Source organism: Lissotriton helveticus, chromosome 6 (genome assembly GCF_964261635.1).
Source record: "Lissotriton helveticus chromosome 6, aLisHel1.1, whole genome shotgun sequence".
Taxonomy (NCBI): domain Eukaryota; kingdom Metazoa; phylum Chordata; class Amphibia; order Caudata; family Salamandridae; genus Lissotriton; species Lissotriton helveticus.
In genome coordinates this window covers 1,850,121,254-1,850,142,363 of record NC_136067.1, presented here as the reverse complement: position 1 = coordinate 1,850,142,363, position 21,110 = coordinate 1,850,121,254, and the positions used below count along the sequence as shown (strand labels likewise).

At 46.4% G+C, this 21,110-nt stretch overlaps 1 protein-coding gene across 1 annotated transcript in view; it reads right to left on the bottom strand.

Annotated features, from left to right (window-relative positions):
* CENPF (centromere protein F) overlaps positions 1-21,110 on the bottom strand; it is a 421,242-nt gene that overhangs the window by 140,177 nt on the left and 259,955 nt on the right. The window contains exon 13 of the mRNA XM_078649780.1: positions 16,202-21,110. This exon is cut by the window's right edge and continues 887 nt beyond it. Within this exon, the coding sequence (XP_078505906.1) occupies positions 16,202-21,110 (4,909 nt within the window). The remainder of the gene's footprint in view (positions 1-16,201) is intronic.

Here is a 21,110-nt window from a genome sequence, read left to right as displayed (position 1 = left end):
TCAAAAGTCACATCCGACATATACTGAGCCAAGACTTCCATCTGTGCCAAGATAGGAGTGGGATACCCCTGATCCTGAAGGCAGTCGAACAATTTCTCATAATCCTTAATAAGAACCTGGAAAGCATAGGCCGAGTAAGTGCTAGCTCAAAACCCAAAATGAGAAGCAGCATAAGAATGCTTGAGAGCTGACTCCACCTTCCACTCAACCGGTTCAGCAAGGGAAGCCTCCTCCGAAGACAAAGAGGAAGAAGAAGCCATGGAGGACAAAATAGAATTGACCTTAGGAACCTGGGGAAACTGGGCATCAAATTCCGTCAGACGATATTGGTTCCCCAGAAAGCGAGAAATCCCCTGCTCGTCGACCTCAAGCCATTCTTTTGCCAGAATCTCTTTGATCACATCATGAAAAGGCGGGTCATCCACCACCGAGGTAATATACTGGGAGTCAAACCCCTCATCAACAATGACTTTGGCTCAAACCTCAGCACCTCACAAATATGGATCAACATGTCTGAAAAAACCTTCCCCTGGATATACTTCCTCTTAGGGGAATTGTCCATGTCCTCATCATCCTCCTTAGACTTCTTAGCAGAAGGCTCAAGCAGCGCAGCCTGCACAGTAGAATTAACCAAATCCTGCAAATCAGACTTGGAAATTTGCAACAGTTCACCTTCCTGTAGCTCCTGAACATTATTATGCTTGGACAAAGATTTTGCAGGCACCGGCGAGGAATCCTCATCACCCATGGCAAACTGCAGCAAGAACAAGCCAAACAGGAAGCCACCGACCGCATCAGGAAGTGGCCAGCCACTCCCCTTAAAAGCTGTCACCAAGAAACCAAGTCTCAAACAACATGAGACTTGGAAAAAAAAAAAAGGGACAGCCCTGCCGCCTCCCCCACACCCACAGAACAAACCACCATAGCCGCGGGAGCCGGATGCTGCTACAGACCCCAGCACCGGAACGACCAGTGGCCGGAATGCAGAAGAAAGCTCCCCACCCTAGCCAAGCACATGCACGGGGAGCGCGTTCTGGCCACTGAGCAGGAACACGACCGACCAGAATACCGGTATGTCAGAGCGCAACAAAAAGCACATAAAGTAAGCATGAACATGCACCATAATGCTTGAAATCCAAAGAAAAACTCACCGAAATCCCAGTCCAGCGAACTAGACACAGGAAACACGGCACAGCAAACCAGAATTCAGACCAACGTGTTGGACAGCAAAGAAAACAGGAATGGCCCATATTATACAAATAAAAGTACTAGCATTCCTATTGGCTGTCGTGAGGCAGGATTGCATCACATGGTAAGGACTGGGACGAGGAGGTCATATGAGGGGGTAATGAAGGATTATCAGGCTTATTGGGTGCTCTTACGGGCGGCTCTCACTCTGCCTTCTAGAATGACATTAAAGAAAAGCAACAGCAGTTAATCTCAGATATTGCCCTGGATGCTTTGCAAGTGCTTTGTCTGGGGCTAGATAGGCAGTAGTCAGTAGATAATTGTTTTGCTTCCTACTTGGAATGGGGATCCTGCCCTCCCTCTTCATCCTCAACCTCTGTTGCCTTACTTCCCAAACCTTGAGACAACTGTTGGTCAAGGATGTTACTTAAAGAGCAAAGAACAAGTTACTTATCTTCAGTAACGAAGTATCTGTAAGAGACATAGGTGAGGTATAGATTCCTTACCTTAGAATTAACCCCAGGCGTCAGACTGGATCCGGAGAATTTTTTCTCCGAACAGGACCCCTGCGCGACTGTAGGTGTCATTGGTCGACTGCGTCCCCGAAGGCGTCATAGTCGCTGGGATGACAATGCAGTGTCTACTTGGACACCGCCCCTGCACGCTGACTTCAGTTCTGACATGACTTTCCATGCCAGAAGCGCAGAGCCATGCAAGACACTGACCACTGGTGCACAAAACTAGGGCCCTGCAAAGGAGTCCCTATCCCTAGAAATCAATTCGCATGGTGGGAAGGATGGGTGGGCCGGTAAGGAATCTAATACTGTGGAAGGGGTGTGGTGCAGCGGCCAGGGTACCTGACTCCGGACCACGGGGTTCACGGTTCGATCCCTGGCACAAGCGGCAGGTCAACCCAGCACCATGTGACTCTGGGAAATAGCTCGCTTAATCTTCCCGAGGGCCCCCACCGCCGGGATACCACTTACAGATACATAGTTACTGAAGGTAAGTAACCTGTTCGTCTGAAAGAGACCGTTACAGATTCCTTACCTTAGAATAGATACCATAGCAATACCATCCCAGGAGGAGGGACTGCGAACCAAGTTCACACCAGAAAGTCCTGGAGGAGAGAACAGGCAAAGTAGCCATCCCTCCAGACTTGACTAACCAGGCGGTAACGTCTGGTGAATATGTCCATAGATGCCCACGTGGCCGCCTGGCAGATGTCAAGAAGTGAGGCTCCACGTGACAAAGCAGTAGCTGCTGCCATAGTTCTAGAGGAATGAGTCTGCAGCCCGAATGGAGGCACCTTTTTTGCTAAAGCGTAACAAATCTTTATACTAAGGACAACCCATCTTGAGATGGTACGCTTTTGGACAGCCCGACCTTTCTTGGCACCCACATAGTCAACGGAGAGTTGATCGTCCACTCATAAATCTTTAGTGTGGTTATGGTAGAAGGACAGCGCACGTTTTGGGTCCAGATAGTCGGGTCTCCCCTTGGAAAGGTGCGGAGGAGGGGAAAAGGTGGGCTGAGTGATAGTTTGTCCTATGTGAAAAGGAGTAACTACTTTAGTAAGGAACAAGGATCTTATCCTAAGCACCACTTTGTTCGGATGCACAGAGAAGAAAGGGGGCTTAGAAGAAAGAGCCTGAAGCTCACTCACTCTGCGAGTAGAGGTGACGGCAACAAGAAAGGCAGTCTTCAGAGTAAGGAGCCTGAGAGGATAGACGTGAAGAGGCTCGAAGGGAGCACACATAAGGTATGTCAAGACAAGTTTAAAGTCCCACTGAGGCATTAGAAAAGGAGATGGAAGAAAGAGGCGAATAATGCGCTTAAAGAACCTATTAACAATAGGGAACTTGAAGAAAGAGGGCTTCATTGTCACCGAAATCCGGGACAGAGGCTGAAACATCAGTATCATAGCTCGAAAATCCCGGACTCGCTGTTTGGGAGTGCGATGAACTGAAAATGCTTGTGGCCTACCGTGAACCGTAGGTAGCATCTGTGGGCAGGCAAGACGGGAATATGGAAATAGGGGTACTGCAAGTCCCAACGTCACCATCCAGACTCCGGGGTCAAGGGAAGATAGAACCTGAGCCAACGTGAGCATTTTGAACTTCTCCTTGTGGAGGAAGCGGTTGAGAGCCCTGAGGTCTAGGACAGGACGCAGGCCCTTGTCCGTGGGCACCAGAAAGTAGCAGGAATAGTAACCATGACCTACTTCTGGCGTAGGAACCCTTTCGATTGATCCCTTGGCCAAGAGAGGTGAAACTTCCTAGCGGAAAAGCACCAAATGATCCTCTGGCATGCAATCGAAAGACGGTGGCATAAAGGAAAAGGTAGTCTCAAAGGAGAGGGAGGAGCCCCTCGGACTATCTGCAAAACCCATCTGTCTGACGTGATGGTTTGCAAGTGGGGGAGGTGATGGCGAATCCGGACATCCACTGGCCGCTAATGGGCCCAAAAAGTCAGACTATGAGGGCTTAGAGGCTGCTGCAGGCGGGGAAAGGGTGGACTGGCCCGCTTGCTGGCTACCTGGCCCGCGAGGTCGCTGGGTCCCAGGTCCGCGGCTACGCATAGGCTGAGCAGCTTTCATGGAACGGTGGCTAGACTGGGTCGGACATGGTAGACTGTGGTGAACGGGAGGAGGCTGCAAGGCCTAAGGATCTGGCCGTAGCTCGAGAATCCATAGGTGATCCAGCGCAGAGACTGCCTTGTCACCAAAAATGCGACAGCGGGCATGTCCAGCAGAGTTGTTTGAACACCCCCTGAAAAGCCTGACGTCCTCAACCAGGTGTAGAGCCGAAGAATTACCGATGTGGCAGTGAGTCGGTAGTATCTAGTCCACAGTGAATTGTGATTTTTGCTGCGTTTCTCCCATCAACGAAGGCTTGGGAGAGAACGGCCAGGTCCCCTTCTGGGCACTGAAGCAGCACTTGTGCAGCCATATCCCAGATCGTATGGGAGTATCAGCTTAAGAGTACCGGCGTCGATCCAGATCCAGGCCTGGATCCACAGGGCCCTCAAGCACTGGGGCCCTCTACAGACACCACAGGGCCCGAAGACGCGCTAGCTGAGTAGAGCTGCCCAAGGATACAGTGGAGGGCTTCATAGAATGTTTGAATGTGGGCAGGGGATGCCAAAGCTCACGGAAATGGGGGAGGCGCTGAGTCGTCCCTGAATAGGGCACCGGAGACAACGCCTTCGTGCGACGATGCTCCGGATCCCGCGTCAGGTCAGCCGACTAACAGGGAGAATGCGAAGAGCAATGGTGCTCCTTCACCTTCTTCTTGTGCTTTGACTTACCTGAGGAGTGTGAAGACTTAGACGAGGTATGGTGGCCCAGCAAACGGTCTCAAGACCTTCCCTTTGAGCGAGACCAGGAGCGGAGCGGAACCGACTACCGACCCTCCAAGAGCTTTCGGGACCGCTCCAGCAAAGACTTTGGATTCATGTCCCCAGCAGTTGGAGCACGACTTTGGGTCGTGGTCATGTTCCAGACAGCAAAGGCATACAAGGTGCGGGTCCATCGCAGACATCAGTTTGTGACCGACCTCACAGGGCCTGAAGTCGGTCCGACGATGGGACATCCCTCGCACACCAGGAGACGATGACTCGAAATAAGAAGTTGACAAAAGTAAAAAAATTAAATAAAAAGATCAAAAATTGAGTAAAGAGTTAATCTCTCTTCGGATCTGCGCTAGGCTGGAGCGGAAAAAGAAAGAACTGACGTCAGCGCATAGGGGCGGCGTCTAAGTAGACACTGCAATGTTATTCGGGCGTCCACAATGCCGACGTCGGACGTGGAGTCAACCGACACCACCTACGACCTGCAGGGATACTGCTAAGAGAAAAAAATCTCCATATCCAGTCTAACACCTGGGGGCAATTCTAAGGTAAGGAATCTATAACTAACTGTCTCTTTCAGATATGCCGGACAACAACTGGGCTCTACCATTCCTATGCGCTGTTTTTCTCATGTGGGATGGTATTAGGCTGCAATTATTACTCAATGCCTAGCTTCAAGAAGTCTCAGATCAGTGAATGCTAGACATCGTTCACAGTGGATATACAACAGAATTTGCCCTAAATGCATCCTCCTGCAATGTTCCACTTCACTTTTCAGCCACAGAATCTTATGAAAAACTAGACGCCACACCAAGGTGTCTGGGATCTTGTTAAGGAGTTCTGTTATTGCTGTTTCCCCTGACCAGCAGGCTTTGGGAACCTACTCTAGCCTGTTCCTGTTGCCTTAACTATCTCATTGTTGACCTGAAAGAAGGTACTCTGTGTCCCCAGTACACTACTGCTCAAATACAATTCTTCCAGCTCATCATCTTTTCTGTAACCCTCATACCTCATATCTTCCTGATGAAAAAGTTACTTACATTTTGTAACATATAATCTGGTAGAGACACTATTTAGCTGCAGATTATTTTCCTTAGAATTTCCCAGGCTTCAGGCTGGATCTGGAAACATTTGCATGAGCAGTACACCTTACGCGTTGCGGCGGGTAGCTCCATCCGGCTCGCGTAACATCGCTGGCATCGGTTACGATGTCGCCGTCACCTATATAGGTGCCACCGAGGCGCGCAGACGTCGGTACTTTTCACTTTTCCACGCCAGAAGCGCAGAGCCATGAAGTAACGGATGGAAGTGTGTGCCAAAACTAGGGCCCTGAAAAAGGGAGTATCCCTAGCCCACACAAATAAGTCAGCAGAAAAGGGAGGCTTGGGTGGGTCTGTAAGGAATCTGCAGATAGATATTGTCTCTACCAGCTAATGAGTTACCGAAGGTAAGCAACTTTTTTATCTGACAGGGCCTTCCAGCTGCAGATTCCTTACCTTAGAATAAATACCCAAGCCATACCCTCCTGGCGGTGAGCTCGGCACGCATTTCTCACACTAGAAAGTCTTGCAGGACTAAACAGGCAAAATGCCCGTCCCTGTGGACCGGACTGTCCAGGCAGTAGTGCTTGGCAAACGTGTGCAGAGACACCCACGCTGCTGCCTGGCAGATGTCCAGAACTGGAACACCCAGAGTCAAGGCTGTGGTCGAAGCCTTCCCCCTGGTGGAATGGGCTCTTAATCCCTCAGGGGGCTGCTTCTGAGCTAAAGCAAAGCAGATCTTTATGCAAAGAAAGACCCAGCAAAAAATGGCACTACCCGACCTTTCTTAGCTCCCACGTTCCCCACAAAGACTTGGTCATCCACTCGGCACTCTTTTGTGCGTTCAAGGTAGAACGATAACTGTCTTTTTGGGTGCAGACGGTGGAGACGCTCCTCTTCTTTAGAGAGATGTGGAGAACCAAAAAAGGTGGGCAGCGTGCTATATTGACCCAAATGGAGTCACCACCTTTGGGAGGACTGAAGCACCACCTTACCTACAAAAGTCATCATGTAGCGGGCTTGCATGATAACGCCTGCAACTCACTCACCCTCCAGGCAGACGTTATCGCCACCAGAAAGGCTGTCTTGTTGGTTATCAGCCAGAGGGGACAGTTGTGCAAAGGCTCGATAGGAGCACACAAAAGAAAAGTGAGGACCAGATTAATGACCCACTGGGCATGACAAAGGACGTGGGTGGAAAGAAGTGACTCAGCCCTTTCAAGAGCCTATTTACAAGTGGAGATTTAAACAGAGGGGGTTGGTCTGGCAGACGCAAATTAGCAGATAGGGCAGACAGATAACCTTTAAGGGTGCCCAAAACAGAGCCCTATTGAGCAAGGCTAAGAGTGAAAAGAGGAACAGTAGCGAGCGGAGCAGAAAGAGGGTCAATAGACCTTTCTGTACAGTATGATACAAACTTTTGCCAAAGGCTGGCATATACCGTCTTAGTGGAGGGACGCCTGCCCGCAAAAATAACGTTGTATACTTTGTGAGGAAGGTCAAAAGATATCAACTAGTGCCACTCAATCTCCAAGCATAGAGGCACACAGTTGACAGGTTCGGGTGGAGAACCCTCCCCTGCTGCTACGACAGAAGATCCTCCTGAAGGGGCAGCCTCAGAAGATGCTCCCCCCTCCTCTTCTTCGAGCAGGACCGAGATCTCCGCAGAGTCTCGCTGGCAGGACATGCCGCAAAGAACTTCAAAGCTCGCTCCCGCAAGGCCTTCGGAGCCATGGCCAGAAAGTCTGAGCATGACTTTGAGTCATGGTCGCGCAATAGACAACAAAGGCAGACGAGGTGGGGGATTGGTAACAGACATGGCGCGGTGACATTCGCGTTTATAGAGTCGAATGGTGCGCGCAAGAGATACTGCTCACGCTAAAGTTTCTTGATCCAGCCTGGGAAATTCTAAGGTAAGGAATCTGTAGCTAGAAGTATCTCTCAGATGTCCATCAGCATGAAGGACACATACTTTCACAATCCCATCAGCTGTTCCTGAGGTTTGTTCTGCTGAACAGACACTTTCAATTTCATGTCTTCCCATTTAAACTGAACTCTGCCCCTCTTGTGCCGACGGGTAAGGATGACCTGGTGTTCGTCATTCACAGAGAAAGCATTCAACTTACGCCTCACAGACACAACTGGTAGATGACTTATCTCAATCTGGCTGTCCATCACACAGAAAAGGTCAGTGCCCTCCTTCAACTTCATGACCTCTTTCTATACATGGTTAAGTCAAAATTTCCCTCCTGCAACTACCTGGAGTTCAGAGGCCGCCTCCTTAACATCTTCTCTAACTTGGCGTCTTCCGTTTGTACAGCTTCTGAAGCTAACAATCTCTCTTCCCAGAATTGCTGGTGGGGGTCCCTCAGCTCTTCTATATATATATATATATATATATATCAGCAATGCGCTCCTGCGCTTTTAGAAGGGCTACCCACGGCATCCAAACCATCCGGCCTTCACATGGCTCCCGAGTAAGTCCACAGCCTCCCTCCAATATTAAAAGAGTCCGACGCGTTTCAGGGCCAGAACGCCCCTTCCTCATGGACAAGCAAAGAGACACACCCAGCTCACCTTTGCAATTCAAAAGCGTTTTATTTGAATCAAGTCTGCCCTCAGTGGGCGTGGTTCATAAAGGTTAAGTCGCCAGGAATCCTGGTAGCTGAAGTCCTTCGGGTAAGTTCATTGATAACCTTGAGTAGGTGGTGTGTCTCTGTGCACAATATTAAATCCTTTGTGATCCTTTACTAGGAAGTGGGGGGATGGGCTGCAAAATTGCAAACTTCTTTGGGATGTCGCGCTGATCGGCAAAAAGCTGTCTTTTAGCCTCAGTCTTCACCATCGCAGCATTTCTGGAGCCTCGATGAAGCGGAGCTCCTTCCCACGGCCCGAGCCGACCGTGTAAGTAAATAAATTAGCAATGCGCTCCTGCGCTTTTAGAAGGGCTACCCACCGCATCCAAACCATCCGGCCTTCACATGGCTCCTGAGCAAGTCCACAGCCTCCCTCCAATATTAAAAGCGTCCGACGCGTTTCGGGGCCAGAACGCCCCTTCCTCATGGACAAGCAAAGAGACACACCCAGCTCACCTTTGCAATTCAAATGTGTTTTATTTGAATCAAGTCTGCCCTCAGTGGGCGTGGTTCATAAAGGTTGTTCATAAAGGTTAAGTCGCCAGGAATCCTGGTAGCTGAAGTCCTTCGGGTGAGTGCATTGATAACCTTGAGTATGTGGTGTGTCTCTGTGCACAATATTAAATCCTTTGTGATCCTTTAGTGGGAAGTGGGGGGATGGGCTGCGAAATTGCAAACTTCTTTGGGATGTCGCGCTGATCGGCAAAAAGCTGTCTTTTAGCCTCAGTCTTCACCAGCGCAGCATTTCTGGAGGCTCGATGAAGCGGAGCTCCTTCCCACGGCCCGAGCCGACCGTGTAAGTAAATGAATTAGCAATGCGCTCCTGCGCTTTTAGAAGGGCTACCCACCGCATCCAAACCATCCGGCCTTAACTTGGCTCTCGAGCAAGTCCACAGCCTCCCTCCAATATTAAAAGAGTCTGACACGTTTCGGGGCCAGAACGCCCCTTCCTCATGGACAAGCAAAGAGACACACCCAGCTCACCTTTGCAATTCAAATGCGTTTTATTTGAATCAAGTCTGCCCTCAGTGGGCGTGGTTCATAAAGGTTAAGTCGCCAGGAATCCTGGTAGCTGAAGTCCTTCGGGTGAGTTCATTGATAACCTTGAGTAGGTGGTGTGTCTCTGTGCACAATATTAAATCCTTTGTGATCCTTTAGTAGGAAGTGGGGGGATGGGCTGCAAAATTGCAAACTTCTTTGGGATGTCGCGCTGATCGGCAAAAAGCTGTCTTTTAGCCTCAGTCTTCACCAGCACAGCATTTCTGGGGGCTCGATGAAGCGGAGCTCCTTCCCACGGCCCGAGCCGACCGTGTAAGTAAATAAATTAGCAATGCGCTCCTGCGCTTTTAGAAGGGCTACCCACGGCATTCCAAACCATCCGGCCTTCACATGGCTCCCGAGCAAGTCCACAGCCTCCCTCCAATATTAAAAGAGTCCGATGCGTTTCGGGGCCAGAACGCCCCTTCCTCATGGTTGCAGCATGAGACCCTCGTAAGGTGTGCCCTGTGATCGTGGGCACCTGGAGTCCAAGCAAGGATCAGCAACGTGGTGTGTGTGTGCTTTTTGCAGCCTGAACACCTTTGTGAGAATTGTCCAGTTATCGTGTGCACCGGAATCCAAGTGAGTCTCATCGACGCTGTGTGCGTGTGCTTGGTGCACCATGAGACCTTCGTGAGGATTTGCCTTGTTATCGTGTGCACCGGAGTTTAAGTGAGTCTCAGCGACGCTGTGAGTGTGATCTTCGTGCAGCCTGAGACCTTCGTGTGGAGTGCTGGGTGATCGGGCACCGAAGCTCAAGAAAGTCTCAGCGACGCTGTGTGCGTGTGTCCTGTGGCAACCTGAGATCTTCGTAACCGTAGCGGCCCGGACCGGCAGCACCGGAGGAGCTGAGCCGCCGGCCCAAGCCCACAGTAGCCAATTCACAAGGATTGCATTGGAGGCCAGCCACTGGACAAGGAGAATAGAGGAGAGTGAGTTTGCGCCCCCAGGTAACGTGTCAACTACTGGGACGGGGTGCGGGCTCGGAAGGAAACGCTCTCGGCCTCTCTCTCTCATTCCAGCAGAGCGATTTTCTGCTTCGGCTCGTATCGCAGCCCGTATTGCCAAGGGAGTGGCAGTACAGGGGCCGGAGTGCGGAGCTGCACTTTCTGATTACACCGTACCAGTGTTAGAGGCAACTGTTGAGAGGCTGACTGCAAGTCAGAAGGAGTGGCGGAGAGACCGTCTATAACACAGTGATCAGTGCCTGAGTGTATTACATTATTCCATTTCTGCATAACTGAGTGCATGACTGTCGTATTACACATTGCATCATTTCTGCATAATGGAGTAGCTGATTAAAGTACTACGCATGGCATTATTTCTGCATAACGAACTGCCTGATTGGCGTAGGATGCATTGCATTCTTTCTGCATAACGAACTAACGGATTAGCATATTAAGAAATGCGTTATTCCTGCATAACAAATTACCTGATTAGTGTATTACGCATTGCATTATTTCTGTATACCGACGTACCTGGTGGTTGTATTACACATTGCATTATTTTTACCTTGCAAAATGCCTGATTGCTGCGTTACGCCTTACATGATTTTTACATTACAAAAGTGCCTGATTCTAGTATTACGAACTGTATAACATGATATTAGGATTACAGGAGAATGTTTAGAAGTGCTCATTAATACCGCCAGAACTTACAAGGGCTGGCTGGCCTAACAACCATCCAGGAGAAATAGTACACAAACTCATATCGTATATTTTTTCATATAAAATTTATACTCGTTTTTATAAAACGTGTGTGGAGTCCATTTGTGGTGTCATCATTGGGTTGCTGGGAGCGTGGTTGCAAATACTTTACACATTTGCCTTGAAGATAAGCCTTGCTGCTCGTGCCAAGCTACCAAGGGGGTGAGCTGGGCTATCTCAGAAGGTGGCTTTCCTTTCCCTGACGTGGAACCGAGGATCTCTACTTGGCCTAAGGTACCTACCTCAGCCTGGGTCCAACAATGCACGTCAGTGAAACTATTCGGTACTCATCACGATTGATGAGGATCCCCTGGAAGAGAACTACCAGATATTTCTAGGCCATCTGATCTTTGCTACCTCTCTACTGAGTCAAACAGTTCTGGTGGGAACAGAAAACCAGGTATCTGTGATTTAGGCAACTCTCACTGCTGCCAGTAGTCTAACAGATCTGCTCCAGCAAATCTACCACCAGTCCCGACAGCCACACATCAACCTCATTTCATGTTGTGAGGACGCTTATTTTCTCCTGTAATTCTCCAGGACTAGGGATCTGGTGGCAATGGGGTGGATGCACTGTACTTTCTGTGGCCTGCTCAGTTACCATTTGCTTTTCTCTTTGTTCCTCTTAATGAGAGGTTTCTCCTCAAGGTTTGGAGGAATAAAACTCAGGCCACACTGGTGACGCCTGTCAGAAAAAAAAGTTTGGGTCCCTCCTTTCCCGGGAAATGCTTTTAAGTCGAGAATTGCTCCTACCTTGTCTGCTGTCCCTCTCTGGTGCCCAGTTCTTGGTCACTTCTTCATCTCCACCTGACACCCTGGAGTGTGAACACAGTCTGTGTAGTCAGGAGATGTCTTCAGGAATAGCTCCAATTAGACTTCTACTCTTCGTTCTACAACCACTGCTGGATTTCTTTCTAATGTTCCACACATCCCGCCCCATTGCTTTAGTTACCATTTGTCCTGTTTGGGTTTTTTGAGAGATGGGTACACATTGGGGCTGGTACTTTCAGCTCTTTTGCTTTACAGTGTTTGGGGGATGGCCTGGGTCAGCACTGGTCTTATGACTTCCACCTTCGAGTCTTAGCTGCTGTCACTGCTGCTCAGAGACTGTGAGAAATTGAGGCTCTTCTGTATTTAATTCCTTTTCAATTAATTCCTGAGGTTTTAGTTCTGACCCTTTCCATGGACTCTATCCATAACAAAACTGATTTCCATCCTCCACCAGAAGATAGTTACTTCTTGCCTCTTTCCTTGTCTGCTGAGGAGGCCAGACATTCCATAGAGATAGAGAGAAGTGTGGGGATTTTCTGGATCTCATCTCCTCTTTCAGGGCTCAGACACTGCTTTTTAGGTCGAGGACCGTCGCACTGCGTAGCAGTGGGCAGAGCCGAAGATTTTATGTTTCTTAGAGAAGCTTGGAACCCGCCCCTCTTCTCCATTGGTTGGCCTAGTAAATGCTGGCCAGCCATTGGAGGAGAGGGGTGTCACTCCCTTTAAACCCCGTCTTTTGGACATTCGGGGCGTGTTTTTTAGGTTCTTTCTATCTGTGACGTCATCCATCACTCAAACCTAAAAAACACGCCCCCGAATCGCAAAATGACGGTGCCTTTCTCCGAGGCATTTCTTCTTGACCTCGGAGAAAGGCGGATGTGCTTTCCCTCACTCTGTGCCCCCCGAACATTCCAGCAGCAAAGCAGCGCTGCAAGGCTCCTCCTGGCATCTTCTTCACGATAGCGGCCACTGATGTGATAAAGACACCTCTTTAAAATATACGAAGAGGCAGTGCTCGTCCCAGTATTATGAACATGAAGACGCCGACGCGTGAGTGCCCGAGGTTGGCTGAGCCGTGTACCGTCAAGCAGCGCTGCTCAATTCTTCACCTGTTCATCCATAACATCTGCTGCTTCAACCCTCCCCACCCTACCCTCAATACACCCCCCACGCGGGCAGTGGGCCAGAAATTCAATCAGAAATTAATTGAAAGACTTCCCATCATTCCGCCGCCCTGCATCGCCATTGGCAGAGCGGCGTCCTGCTATCCGTGCCTCCCCTCCGCGGCTCCGGTGAAGGAGAGCCCCGCCCACGGCACCAGGGGAGCTCTCGAGAGCCCCGAAGCGGAAGTCGTCGGTGAGGAGAGGGAGGACGGGAGCCCACCCCGCCTCCCAGGACGTCCCGGCAGCCATAGAGCCCCGCAGCCCAGCTGCCGAGAGGAGCAGCTGCCGCACCGGGAGAAGCCGGTGAGTGTGAAGGGTGGAGGAGAGCTCCGGGCAGGTTCAGCGTGCCAGAGAGGCACAGGGTCCTACCTTGCTTCGAGCGGCCCTGGTTGACAGAGGGCCACTCCAATGATGACTGGGGCATTCTTCTTAACAGCCCACGAGGGCTCCAGGTGCCATTGTCTTTCTGAGTCCCCAGAAAAGCGACTCCAACGAGGGGCATAATTGTTTTAGAGCCCCGAGAGGCTCCCAGGGGCCATTGTGATCACGAGTCCTCCTGCCAACAAATGGAGTGGAAGCTTTATTCCTGGGACGAGAAATGCTTGTGAGTGCTGCAACATGAGCAATTGAGGGTCCCGTGAAGGTGGTGGGCAGGCAAGACGAGCGGAATGAGTGAAAGCTAGGGAAAATAAGGGTAAAGTGACGGGTGAGATTCTGGGAACGTGGGACAAATGGTTGCCAAGGACAAGTCGGTATGGAACAGGAGGCAATGTATGGAGCTGCTGAGTAGGGGCCGTGGAGATGGGGAGCTGCTAAGTAGGGGCCGTGGAGATGGGGGAGCAGCGTGCTGGAAAGTGAGCCAAGAGAGCGAAAAAAAATGTGAAGGTAAACAATACGTGGGTTTGGGTGAGTGTGAAATGATGTAATTGATACAATAGGTTTTTTTTTTTTAAAGCTGAATACCACCAGGGAAGAACACTAAAAGTGTATGAAGAGATGAGTCTTCAACTACTTACTGAATTTTGTTTTAGCTTCCCTGCCCCCTGGCTGTGCTTGCTTCCCTGCCCCCTGGCTGTGCTTGCTTCCCTGCCCCCTGGCTGTGCTTGCTTCCCTGCCCCCTGGTTGTGCTTGCTTCCCTGCCCCCCGACGTATGGAGCTGCTGAGTAGGGGCCGTGGAGATGGGGAGCTGCTGAGTAGGGGCCGTGGGGATGTGGGAGAGCAGAGTGCTGGAAAGTGAGCCAAGAGAGCGAAATAAAATGTGAAGGTAAACAATACGTAGGTTTGGGTGAGTTGAAATGATGTAATTGATACAAGAGGGTTTTTTAAAGCTGAATACCACCAGGGAAGCACACAAAGTGTATGAAGAGATGAGTCTTCAACTACTTACTGAATTTTGTTTTAGCTTCCCTGCCCCCTGGCTGTGCTTGCTTCCCTGTCCCATGGCTGTGCTTGCTTCCCTGCACCCTAGCTGTGCTTGCTCTCCTTTGTGTGTATGTGGCTGTGTGTGTGTATGTGGCTGTCGCTCTTGGGGGGGGGTGGGGTGTGTGTGTGTGTGTGTGTGTGTGTGTGTGTGTGTGTGTGTGTGTGTGTGTGTGTGTGTGTGTCTCTCTCTCTCTGTATGTGTGTGTGGGTGGCTCTGTGTGGGTGTAAATGCAATAGGTCATGCATTTGCGAGCAATTAAGCTATTGGCATTGTAAATGGCAATGCCATTTATTTAACGATTAAGCTATTGCCAATGTAAATGACAATGCCATTTAATTATGAGTTAAAAAAAATTTCATGAGCAATGCCAATAGCTCTACCTTTAATAATGCCGAGACCATTGCATTGTGAATGCTTGTTTACTTTGGCTTGAATCAGCAAGGCAAAAAGGCCTCAGTTTTCCTCCCTTTGCAAGTTGAGATATTTCCATGGTTTTTCACTAGTCTAGGGTCCATTACCTACTGCTACCACCTCTCTACTAGAGGGTACTTGGGCTGAGGCCAGAAGACATTTTTCTCTCTCTTCTAGATTGGCTGTGCTGAGTTCTGATGTGTAATGTAGTGCCTGTGTTCCATTTTCCTGCAATTGTGCATTACTCCTCGGAGTGCATGTGCTTTCTCAAATGCCCGCCTTACTGCTTGTAATTTCCCTTATAGATAAAGATAGCAAGAAAGGAATACAGTGAACTGGCAATGCCTTCATTACTTACTTACTGGTAGTCTTCATTAAAGTCCAACTCTCCCTTTTCTTAATTCTAATCTTATTCCGGCAGCACCCCTTCCCACCCTGACTGTGTTTGACATTGTAGTCTTTAGCGTATGTAAGGGGTGGGACCCTTTTACACTTCCATATTAGGAGTAGTAGTTAAAAAATGATTGTTTAGATAGGGCTTTCAGGGGTCTGTCTATGCAGGTGGATCACACCTCATAGATAAGGTATTGGATGAAGAGGAGTACATTGTTAATGAGGACGCTGTGTAATGAAGATTCCCAATAATAAAATAAAAAATAAAAAAAGATGGACGGAATGTTGAACACTGACAAACATTCGCCCCAGTCACAGATCTAGGCTGATGAGGGGTAATACCACGAAACCGGTCCAAGGATGCCCGTTTCCGGTCCAGGGAGGACCTGGCCTGGTAGTTTGGGATGGACTGTTCCTATGGGGAGCAGGGTCAAGACTGACATACATACGGCTGTGTCCAAACTGGCATGGTGAGCAAAAAACTATGGATTTAGGCCCAGATCTCTGAACAGGGGATAAATGTTTGACAATGTTCGGCATTCTGTCCATCATCTTTTTGTGTTGTTATAGTCACCCCAATTGAGGCGTGTATGCTCAGCTGCGGGTCCTGTGCTAACTATGCCATTGGATTCAAGCTAGTTTGGCTAATCTGGGTGATACCCCAAAACCGGTCCCAGAATGCTAGTTTCTGGTCTAGGAAGAACCTGGCCTGGCAGTTAAGGCTGGACTGCCTCCATGGGGTGCAGGATCAAAACTGATATGGGTGAGTCCAAACTAGAATGGCATGGGGAGCAAAAACACAATGGATTTAGGCCCAGATCTCTGTACTGGGGGTGAATGTGTGACAATATTCAGAATTCAGTCCGTCATCTCTTTTGTGTGATTACCAATAATTAACCAAAGCCTTACATATTTACTGATGATGCATTAATAGTGGTCCAGAGAAAGACTCTACTAATTCTCAATTTGCAATGATGTGTAGAGTAAAATGTGTCATTGCATTAAACATTTGAATTGGTGTATCTACTGCAGAAAGAATGTTTATTTACAGAAGATCTATATACAACCAATAGGATATTACCTTATCAATAAGTGCACTTTTTTCTGATTTAGCGGAGGTGATCTCTTTTTCAAAGGTGATCAAAGAAAACTGTTGAGCTTCTACAGTATCTCGAAGGGCTTCTTTCTCGGCAGACACAGTCCCAATATTCTGCTCCAACTCCTCCATATGCCTCTGAAGTTTTTTTCTCTCCTCTGCCCAAATCCCCCTCTCAGCCTCAAGAGTTGATTCATGGTTTTCTTTACACTGCTCTGCATTTGTAACTTGTTGCTGCAACAGGATGACTGTTTGGGTTGTCTCACTGATTTTGTTCTCCCATTTTATATTTTCTTTGAACAATTCCTCATTAGAAGACTGTAAATGTGTGTTCTTGCTTTGGGTTTCCCTCAATTGCTGCAGCAACTGAGTCTTATCTTGTTCCAAACAGGCTATTTGACTAACCAGATCTTCCCCTTTGGATTTCAGAGTTTCCTGCTCATTATGGAAAAGTTCCAATTCAGCACTCATGTTTTTGAGTTGCAACTTCAACGAGGATATATAGGATTTGGACTCCTCCTCATCTTTTAATTTTTCCTGGATACTGTTCCCAAGTTTTTCTGACATGAGTGACTGACTTATTTCTAACTCAGATATTTTTGCGTGAGTTTGCTCTAGTTCTCTGTGTACCAGCTCTTTTTCCTCTCGTATGGCAACAAGTTCCAACCCCACTTGTTTTAGCTTTTCATTTAGGTCTTCTTTTTCGGCCTGTAATGTTTCTGCTTCCTCTTTGTAAGTTTGAGTCTTAATATACAAATGTTTTTCTTTTTCCTCAGAAACGTGCAAGTCTCTTTCAAGGCTTTCTAGTTTAGCCAGAAGAGTGTTTACTTTCTGTTCAGTTTCTTGACATGTTTTACTCAACTGTAGGTTATCCTTTTCATATGATTCTTGAAGTATGGTAAAATCGTCAATTACACGTTGCATCTTTGCTACTTGTTCCTGTGTACAAGTCAGTTTCAATTCAATATCACCTTTAATCTCCAGTGCACATTCAAGAGACTTGGAAAGTTTAGCAATTTCTGATTCTGACTCAATCAACTTTGACCTCAAAGTTTCAGATGTCTGTGAAAGCAAATCTATGTCCTTATTCTTCTCCCTTACTTGACTGTGAACCTCCTCTATCTGTAAGGCATGCATCTCTGCATTCTTCTCTAATTCCTTCTGAAGATGTAAGAGACTAGCATTTTCTTTCATTTGTTTGTTTAAGTCATCCAACAGAGACTTTGATTTATATAGCACTTCACTTTTCTCCTGTTCAGATTGTTCTAACAATTGAGAGAGGTTCAACTGAGAGGCATTTAATTTAGATACCTTTTCTTCTGTGTGTTGTAGCTCTTTAATCAAACTTTCATTTCTAATTCTCTCAGACTCGTGATCAGAGGTCAGATCTTTCTGCTTTTTCATTAGGTCATCTTTCAGGGCTTTTAAGTTGTCAACCTCTTGTTTGGAAGCCTTAGTCTGAATCATTAGTTGTTCTACATTTTCTTCAAGACTTTTGACTTTGTCCTGAAGCAAGTCTACCTTCCTTTGACTCAAGTTAAGTTTTCCAATCAAATCCTCGTTTTCCTTCTCAATGGACACCATCTGCAATTTCAGGGATTCATTGCAACTCTTAATGTCAGTAACATCTTCATGAGATGAGGCTAGCCTTAGTTCAACATCTCCTTTTTCAGAAAGCATGGTTTCAAGGGCACTGGAGAGTCTTGTGATTTCAGCTTCTGACTCATTCAGCCTGGCTTTTAAAGTTTCAGAGGTTTGCAAAAGCAATTCCTTTTCCACATTAAGGTGGCTTGCCTCATTTTGGAGTTCTTCCAACTGTAATGTCTTCATGTCTGTGTTCTTTTCATCTTCCTCTCTAAGATGAACCAGTTTGCTTTGTTCTTCATTTAAGTTGCTTAAATATTTTAATTTATTTTCCAGTGATGATATTACAGTATTCGATTCCTTTATCATTCTAGTCTTTTCCTGTTCATGTTGTTGAATGATTAATGCAATGTTTTCTTGAGATGCTCCATCTTGAGATGCTTGCTCTCGCGTTTGTTGTAGCTCTTTTTTTAGAACCTCATTTTTTGTTCTGACTGCTTCAAGTTCAATATTCAGGCCCTCCAGCTTTTTAATCATCTCTTCCTTCAGATCTTTTAGGCTTTCTACCTCCTCTTTGGTACTTTCTAGCTGAATAATTAAGTCTTCTAGACTTTCATCTGCCATGACCACGTTTCTTTCAAGACTCTCAATTTTGTCCCTAAGGGAGTCTGCTGTCCACTCACTCTGTTTCAACTTTTCAATCATAAGCTGTTTTTCTTTCTCAATACAAGCAACCTGCAACATTAAGGCTTCAATGCGCATTTTCATATGGGCCACTTCGTCGTTGGATGATTTGAGTTTTGTTTCAATGTCACTCCTTTCAGTGACTGTGCATTCCAATTCACTGGAAAGTCTTGAAACTTCAGATTCAGAGGCGCTTAGCTTTCTTTGTAACATTTCAGAATTCTGCAAAAATAATTGTTTTTCTTCTTTCAACTGTTGATTTTGATTTAAGAGTTCTTCAATCCTTGTGATTTGCATTGCAGCATTCTTATCAAATTCCTTCTTGATAAGCATAATATTATCTCCTTCTACCAGTTGCTTGTTTAATTCCTCTATCTGCGTTTGCAGTGATGAAACTGAAGATGTGGAGTCTGCAAGCATTTGAATCTTTTCTTTTTCATACTGTTCTAACATTTTAACTGTGTGTGATTTGAAGACTTCTAATTCATTGACTTGTCCTCGAGATTGATCCAGTTCTTTGATTAAACTCTCATGCGTAGTTTTGATTGTGCGAAGTTCAAATTCCAAATCTTTAAGCTTTTTTGTCATATCATTATTCAGGGTTTTTAAGTTATCTGCTTCCTCTTTGGAACTTTCAGCCTGAATAATTGCATCTTCCAAATTTTCCTCAGATAGGAGCATATTTCTCTCAAGATTCTCAATTTTGTCCTGTAGAGAATCTGTTTTCCGTTGACTCCGTTTCAGATTTTCAATCATGTCCTTGTTGTCTTTCTCTTTTGATTCTATTTGTATCTTCAGATCCTCAATAGTAGATTGCATGTGAAATGTTTCTTCTTGAACAGAGGTCAGTCTCATCTCAAGTTGACTTCTTTCACAAAGTGCACATTCTATAGCTTTAGAAAGTCTTGAGATTTCAGATTCATAGTCAGCCAGCCTAGCTTTTAGAGTTTCAGAGTCCTTTAAGAGCCTTCCTTTTTCTTCATTTAAGTATTCTATGTTGCTTTGGAGTTCTTCATTTTGTAAGCGCTGCATCCCAGTTCTTCTTTCAAGGTCTTGATTGAGACGAATAAGATTGTTCTTTTCGGACACTTCTTGTAAATCTTTCAACTGAGTCTGCAGTGACGAAACTGAAGTGCTTGCCTCCTCTATCAATTTAGCTTTTTCGGCTTCATGCTTTCCCATAATGTTTACAATTTTCAATTGAGAGGCTTCAAATTCAGATAGTTGTTTTAGGGTTTGCTGAAGTTCTTTGTTTAGCTCTTCCTTTTCTGCTCTAAGCGTATTAAGATCCAAATGTATACATTTTTCAGTCTGGTCTTCTTTTAAACCACCTTCTGTCTCCTCTATTGGTGATTCAGCTGAAATAACAATACCTCTTTCAAGACGTTTGATTTTATCCTTAAGGGAGTCTGTTTTCTTTTCACTTTGTTTCAATTTTTCAATTAGATGACGCTTCTTTTTCTCATCAGACTCTATATGGAGTTTCAGTTTTTCTATGCCACTCCGCATTTGAGCTACCTCTTCCTGGGTAGAGGTCAATTGAGATATAATTTCACATTTTTCAGTAAGAACGCATTTCAATGACTGACACAGTCTGGAGTTTTCAGCCTCTGATTCATCAAGCTTAATCTGTAAATTTTCAGTTGTCTTGATAAGTAGCTCTTTTTCTTCCATTAGCTGTCCTAATTGGTTTTGGAGTTCTTTCTGCATTAATGCCTGCATCTCTGTATTCTTTTCAAATTCCAGCTTGAGGAGGCTCTTTTCAAACAGTTCCTCTTGTAAAACTTTAACCTGACTTTGCAACTGTGAAACAATACATTTGGATACCTCAAGCATATTTTCCTTTTTGTCTTCATGCTTTTCCAAAATGTCTGAAATGGTTAATTTAGAGGATTCTAATTTAGATATGTTTACCTTTATTTTCTGCAACTCTGCATTCAACTCTTCATTTTTGGCTCTGTAGGCAGTACATTCAAAGTTCAACGCCTGTGTCTTTGCAGTCATGTCTCCATTGAAAGATTGTAGGCTATCTATCTCCATTTGGGAAGCCTTAACTTGAACTTTCATATTTTCTAGATTTTCCTCCGATATTTCTAAGCCATGCTGTAGACTCTCAACTTTATCTTGAAGAGTGCTTGATATCTGCTCACTCTCTTTCAGTTTTTCACCAAGGAGCTTTTTTTCACTCTCGTGTGACTCTACACATAGTTTCATTGTTTCCATGGCATTCTTCATCTGAGCTACTTCTCCTTCAGTTAAACTCAATTTTGAGGCGATTTCCATTTTTTCTTTAAGTATGCACTCAATAGATGTTGAAAATTGTAAATTTTCACATTCCAACTCACTTATCCTTTTCTTCAGAACTTGAGAAGCCTTTAAAAGCATTTCTGTCTCTTCAGTCAGCACTTTAATCTGGTTTTCGGAATTTTCAGTCTGTACTGTGTGCACATCTGTGTTATTTTCAAATTCATGTGTGACACGCAGGACATTATTTTCTACTGTTAATTGACTTGCACTACATGCCTTGGCCTGGGAAGCTTTGTGTGTCTTGATCTCTGCTTCTAGTATCTTAATAAACTCACTAGAATCTACTTTCCAAGATTCAAGCTCTTTCACTTTTTCCTTT